The 7349-nt window shown below is 34.6% G+C and overlaps 1 protein-coding gene and 1 pseudogene across 1 annotated transcript; both read right to left on the bottom strand.

Annotated features, from left to right (window-relative positions):
- Positions 1-288: 288 nt before the first annotated feature.
- Positions 289-7349, bottom strand: LOC132301597 (disease resistance protein RPV1-like; annotated as a pseudogene).
- LOC132301596 (disease resistance protein RPV1-like) lies at positions 5919-6278 on the bottom strand. The gene has a single exon (XM_059798837.1). The coding sequence runs from the start codon at positions 6276-6278 to the stop codon at positions 5919-5921; it is 360 nt and encodes a 119-aa protein (XP_059654820.1).

Genomic DNA, 7349 nt, shown 5'->3' with positions numbered 1-7349 from the left:
TAATCACTAGCATCCACTGCAACATTGCTTTTAAAAACATGCATAATATATATAACTCCTCTCTGCTTGCAAATAAATAAAAACATGCCATTTTCATTCTCTCCTGTAACATGATCCAATTTGAAAGTTAATCTATAACTAAATAACGTTTTCAGTTTTATATTTTGTTTTCACTCTTAGGAATCATATTTACTCAATAGTTAAAATAATATACATGCCTTCATATATTGTATTATGGATGAAGTCCGCCATTATAGAATACTGTATATATTTATACAAATATAGTAATTGTTGAGGAAGAGAGAGAACACTCATGTTTTACATTTTATCTCAAGACTTAACTGATACTCCTCTTTGTGAGAGAGAACACTCATATTTTAAAAACAAACAAACATTCGCAAGGTCTTTATAATGCCGGGAGAGGTAGAATCGACCCTTCCGCGCCATTTTGACATATCTCATGCTCCTTTTCTATTGTCGCTGAATTCCCATACACATACAGACTTCAACAGGCTTCACCTTTTTGACTAGTAGACATACTTATAAAATATATATATACAAAACTACTTGATTGGTTGCACTTCTTTTATTTATTTATTTTTTTTTTCTTGAACCCTTGTAGCATAATATTATATACTATTATATATATAATATCTCATGGACCCAACACATTTATCAATTACTGTTCTGCATCATCATCCGACTGTTATGTAATCCGGGAAAATTATATAATAATGGCGGAGGTCGTATCGACCTTGGGAAACCTGGTATGGTGATAAATCAGGAGAAGAAGTATAGTTATTAAGCTGGGTATCCTTCTCCTCTTCTTCATACACAATGTCCACTCCTATCTCCTTTACTTCATATCCGACACCCATAGCTGAAACCACCACTTCATCACCAACTTCCAACTGATTCCCAATCTTCCCAAGGCTTGACCATTTCATATTTTCCCCTTCTTCTGGAATCCCTACACACGCTGGGAAATAGACCCACTGCACATCCTTCGTCTTATTGAAGATTTCAATAGCAAATGGACTGGTAATATAGGTATTCATGGTGGAAGAGTAATCATCCGCATAAACAACGCATACATTCAAGCCTCGGATCTTGAGATTAGGAAGTGAAGGAACATTGAAACATATGGAGGACTTTCTACTCTTTTTGCTGAACCAACATGGAACCTCATTTCCAGGATGAAATATGCTCACTATTCCACATTCATACACTGCCTGATCCATGCAAATCATCATAACTTCAATTACAATAGGAGAGAGCAAGAGACATACATATATATATATATATATATATAGAGTGAGAGAGAGAGAGAGAGAGCACCTGGATGGGACCAATATTGTGCGTATCTGTCAGGTAATTGTAAAATTTCATGTCAACCTTTCCTATGGATTCCAACTCAACCAATCCCAAATTCTTGATCATTTCTGCATCAATGTTTTGAATGGGTTCTAACCTGAACCAGTTCTGAGCCTCTACTAGTTTGCCACATTGCCACGCATACACGTACGGTCGTCTCTTTAGTTTTGGTAGATTGATCATTATTTCCAGTGACGTACAATGGCCTAACTCCAACCATTCTAAGCTCATTGGTAGCTCTGGAAGCAATTGGAGTTTTTCACACCCTACTCATTCAAGTGAGTTGCGCATGGCAAGTCCCCTGATGCTCTCTGGAAGGCTACTGATTGGATTTCCCCCTAGATTCAATTCCTTCAACAGGGACAGGCTCCCAAGATCCCTCGGAATGGCATCATTTGACAAATTGCAGTTTGCAAGATTCAAGCTTACAAATGAGCGTGGCAAGCAAAGCAGTGAACGACTAATCGATTCTGAAGATTTTCTTGGCCTAGGAACCCAAGAGAACCAGCGTGAATGCCATGATTCTATGTCACTGCTGGGTAGTTGTTTTATTGTAACACCATATGCGTCAAGAACCTTTAAAGATTCCATCTCGCATAGCTCTCTCGGCAACTTGTCAAGATTTGAGCAACCAGAGAGGATGAGTTTCTCAAGAGATTTTAGCTGATCAATTTTAGGAAGATTCCTAAGATTCTTGCAGCCTTTTTAGATTTAACAGAACAAGTCTCTCTAACTTCCCAATGGATTCGTGAACCTCGATCAAATTTATGCAATCTTTAAGAAGCAATCTCTCAAGATTTGGGACTTCTGAGAAATTAGACGTATTTGTAAGGCCATGGGAATGACTAAGGTCGAGGATTCTCAATGATGGGAGCACCTGTTGTCAAAAAGTAGGAAATTGATTAAAATGAATATTTACATTAATCCTTTAGAAAAGGAAAAAGATGAATAAGTTTGAATTATACCTTGATTCCCTTCCAAACTTGTTTCAAACAGCTATTTCGCATATCTAGAGCGACTAGGCTCTCTAAAATGAACTCATTGGGTATCGATTTTAAAGGAAACCCTCGCCAACGCAACCATCTCAACTTCCTTGGAAATTCTTCGTAATCTCCGGTTACAAATGCATTGTTGAGATGGAGTATTCTTAATTTGTGCATCCTTGAAAATGCATCAGCTTTTAAGTATACTTCCTTTGATGTGGACAATGATTTTGTCGTGGCAAAGTTCGTGGGGCACCCAAGAGAAGACACCTAAACGACGGCGCTTTGATGAATTGCTTACACAAGGAAATGTTAATTTGTCAAGAAAATCTTCAGAATGACGTCTTTTTGAATAATCTAAACCAAAGAAATTCTGAGCAGGCCAGTCTTGCCTGGACACGTGCAAATTTAGGCTGAGGCCTTCAATCTTTTCCGTGCCCTGATAAGAGAGGTTGATAATTAACAGACTAGTAAAAAAAATTTAAAAAAATAAAAATAAAAAAGACATGAGGGGCATGTTTCTTACGGTTTTTTCTCTTAATACATTTAAGGCATCCTTATGGTGCCACACTCTGCTACGCTCCCCAAGTTCCTTAGGTGATTCTTTGCGTACAATCTCTCTTCCCATATCTCGAATCAACTGAGGCATTGTCAACTTGTTTTGTTTGTCAATTGTTAAGAGACATCTATCGATGAGATTTTGAATCCCAACCTCTATGCAAAAATCACATTCCTCTAATATTGTAATTATGAAATCTTTGTCCATTCTAACAAAGAAACAAGAAATGTCAAGAAATAAATTTTTATCATGGTCATCTTGTAAAGAATCAAAGCTTATTTTGAGCTTTTTTAGGATCTGGCAGTCAGGAATTGCTTCCAGTTTCTTTATTGCACTTTCCCACACATCTACACTTCTCCCACATAGAGAAGAACCCAAAATTTGAAGAGCTAAAGGATGCCCACTGCAGTACTCTACAACCTTTTTTGTGTGCTCCATATATCCTTCAATGGGGTGGCCTTGTCCAAAGGCATGCCAGCTAAAGAGTTGAAATGATTCATCATGAGTTAAACCTTCAACTCTATACCGCTTGTGCATTTCATGTGCCTTCAACAATTGTTCATTTAACAATTGTTCATTTGTAGTTGTTATGATAATTTTACTTCCTCGTTGAAACCCACTCCTCATTGCGAGTACTGCATTTAATTGGTCTCGGTTTTCCACATCATCAAGAACAAGTAAAATTCTTTTGCAGCAAATAGCTTCTCTTATCTTTATGATTCCTTCATCAACAGTGCTAATTTTTGTTTCTTTCCGCTTTAAGATATCTGAAAGAAGTTGTCTTTGTAAGCGGAGAAGACCACAGGGTTCTTTTGATGTTTCTCTTACATTTGCAAGAAAATTGCTACCTTCAAATCTGTCAAAAGTCAAGTTATACACAGTTTTTGCAATGGTTGTCTTCCTTATTCCATGCATCCCAAAGATTGCCACTATCCCGACTTCGTTTGATCCATCTTGCAACCACAAATTAATGTTTTTTATACGAATATCTAATCCAACTAGATATGAACAAACACTCAATACTTTGTGATTCAATTTGTTTTCAATATCTTTAACAATTTCTTAAATAAAATTTGACTCATACCTACAAATTGCAAACTTCTTGTCAGCTTAAACGAAGTAAGGAATTAATGAAAATGCAAACAAGAGATAATAATGATTTATTGGATAAAAATTGACTCATACCAATATATAGCAATGGGAATAGGAAGGGGAACCAAAAAAATGAAAACAAACGATGTTATACTTGAAATGAATCAAGAAGTTAAATGAAAATGAAATATATATATACACACACACACACACAATAAATTTCATGTTTAGTTTAGCCATTACCACTCAAATATATTCATGCAGCATGTTAACTATTGTAAAATCTTGCATTAATTGAATTACATAATCAATGATTGTTAAAGATATTTAACTGAAAGTTAAAAAATTTATTTGTAGCAAAATGCAAGAATATCTACAAAATTTCAAATCTAGCTTGAGAAAGCAATTTCAAGATAAGGGTTTCTTATTGTTCACAATCCGCAATAGCATTTCCATTTTAAAAGTTTAATCTTCTTATTTGTAGTTACTAATTATTGACTTTATTTGTCCACTTGCTTTCCTGTCATTTAAAACATTTAGAATTTAATTTATCGAAGACTTTAAATTCATAAAAAATGTGAGTCTTACCATTTTGAATGCATTTTGCATTAGTCTCCTTCAAAAGTTAATTAGATATCGGTCTTATTCTTTTAACCACACCATAACTCTAATGAGTACTGACTATTGATAGAAGAGAGTTAACCAATTAATTGATTAATAGAATCTAAAGCTATTAAGATTTTGTGGCTCAGGACCAAGCCTATTGGGCTTAAACTACTCTGTGGACCATACGTATATAGTAATATATTGAACTATATATAATATTACTACCAAGTATCATTTATTGGGCTTTAACTTCAATCCATTAAAATTTATCACACAGAGGCCCAGGCCATAGGTTGAAGTAAAATCAGGTTATTGGGCTTTAACTTCAATCCATGCCCCGCCGGGGTTGTAGTCGAACTCATTTATAGACCTAATGGGGCTACAACCTATCGCAAATTGAGTTAATTCGAACCAATAACATCTGGACTAAGTTAATTCAGACCAATAATAGTCCTTTATTGAGAGCAATTCAGGACACACAAATATATAAACAGACAATTGTGTTTAATTATTTATGATTACCTAGAAAAATATATTTGTAGATTATTAATTACGGAGCCAAATTCGGCAGCGTCTAGAACAAGATCAATTCGGCTTTAACCCAATCCAGACCAATACGAACACCTAAGTTCCAGCCTATTAATTTATTGGGTCGTTTTGGGTTCTGGACGGGCCTTTTAAATAGCTAAGCAAGCTTGTTAAAAAAGATAATCACTCCTAATCAATTTTTTAAAAAATGAATCAACATAAAAATGCATAATAAATTGCACACAAATTATGTTTAGGAAATTATATAGATATGTAGCCTGAAGCCCTCATTGCTTTATACCGTATTGTTAACATATGATGTGCAATTCCCCTTGTATTCTTAGCAATTTCTGTTTTCCAGGCAATATAGAAAAGTTTCTAATCGTATAAGGATTTTCTATAATCAATTTTCCAACGTTAAAACTTTTAAAATGACTGAATTTAATTTTTTAATGGAAGGTATTTTTGTAAAATATCTGTCAACACTTATAAATAAGATAAGAGGGATGGATAATAATGTAAGCAAATAAAGACATGCCGCTAATGAATTGAGTAGTAATGTATATTCAATTTTATGAACACTTGAATCAAATGATGTCAAAGTAAATGAATTAGACAAGCTTACCCATCTCCTAAACATGCCCAGCCAAATTTGCAACTTCTGTCAAAGCTTCCTTCCACTTCTTTATCTTGTTCATTCCCTGCTCTTTTCTTTCATCAGACTCGGACATAAAGTTCTCTCCATGTTTTACAAATGCTTTTGCAAAACTTTCATTCTATTTTCTAACATGGGACGGATCCACATGGTAGAACACGGGCACAATCATATGATCAACACTCTTCTTGCGTTCAAGGATCTTTAGAAGTTCATCAAAGCACCATGTTGAAGATGCATAGTCTTTTGAGAAGACAATTATTGAAATTCTCGACTCTTCAATTGCCTTTATCAGTTTTTTGGAGATATCATCTCCTCTCGCAAGTCCATCATCATCCCTAAATGTGCGTAGTCCTGCATGTAGCAGAGCTGTATAAAGGTGATCGGTAAAGGTCTTTCGGGTGTCTTCACCTCTGAAGCTCAAGAAAATGTGATAAGAACACCGAATTAAAGAGGGTTCTTGGGATCCCATAGCCGCCATTGAACAAAATTAAGGAGATGAATGAACAAAATGCAATCTGTACAAGCATAATAATTAATTTTTTTAAGAATTCAATAAATAAATAAAGGAATAAACTATAGGCCAAACATATTTTTTTTTTTTTTTTCTATATAAAAAAAAAAACCTCTTACAATATTTTAGATAGCCCCTAGTGTGACAAATACCCCCTAAATAAATCCTGATTTCCAAGGTTTTGTTCTTTGCACATTTTGCTTTTCTTCTAATCTGGAGAGGTATAGAGATTTATGGGTTTGGTGTGTTCTATTTTAATTCTGCTGTATCACACTGTGACCCATGATCTCTTCCTCTCTATTCAATGGGTTCGTTTGTGAAGATTGGGGGAAAAGTTCTGTATACATATAATATACTTATATTATAATGGACTTTTGATTTGATCAATAGAGGCACATGAGGTGGTGGGTTCGATCTTTACATATTGATCAAAATTTGAAGGGCACATGAGGTGGTGGGTTCGATCTTCTTTTGGGATATAAACATTGTGACATTTATGCATTATATGAATCTCACCTGGATGCATGCTCTTACACAACAAATTGAAACAAAAATAAATAGATGTGTAATTAACTTGTAATAATATTACACATCTTCAATCTTCCCACTAATTAAACAATCAATCCTATGTGTATAAGTGGGTATATATATTACTGGATAAAATAGATAGGTAAAAGGATATATGATTGTTCAAAGCGTATAACATATGATTGTTCTCCCAGATAAACTGGACAATTGGTTGATTCAAGATTTACTATTACAAATTGAAATAGAAAGAAGACAATACATACATATAAATAAATGTGTAATTATTTATGTAGTGATTAACTTGTAATACTGAGCAATGGTGTTGCAAATGTAAAACTTTTTACCTGTAATTCCGGAAGAAATTAAGATTCCCACCTCCCTTGATGGATTAATCAGTTAAGAGACAGAGAGTGAAAATGCTATGGTGATTGAAGAAAAGAGGAGAGAAGCCAAATCAAGACAAGTGTGAGAGGGGCAGAGCCTAGTGAGGCGATATAAATGAAGAAAAGG

The sequence above is a fragment of the Cornus florida genome, unplaced genomic scaffold (genome assembly GCF_030987335.1).
Source record: "Cornus florida cultivar Cherokee Brave unplaced genomic scaffold, ASM3098733v1 CherokeeBrave_3.0.0_Hap2_Chr03, whole genome shotgun sequence".
NCBI lineage: Eukaryota > Viridiplantae > Streptophyta > Magnoliopsida > Cornales > Cornaceae > Cornus > Cornus florida.
This window is presented reverse-complemented; position numbering and strand designations above follow the sequence as displayed.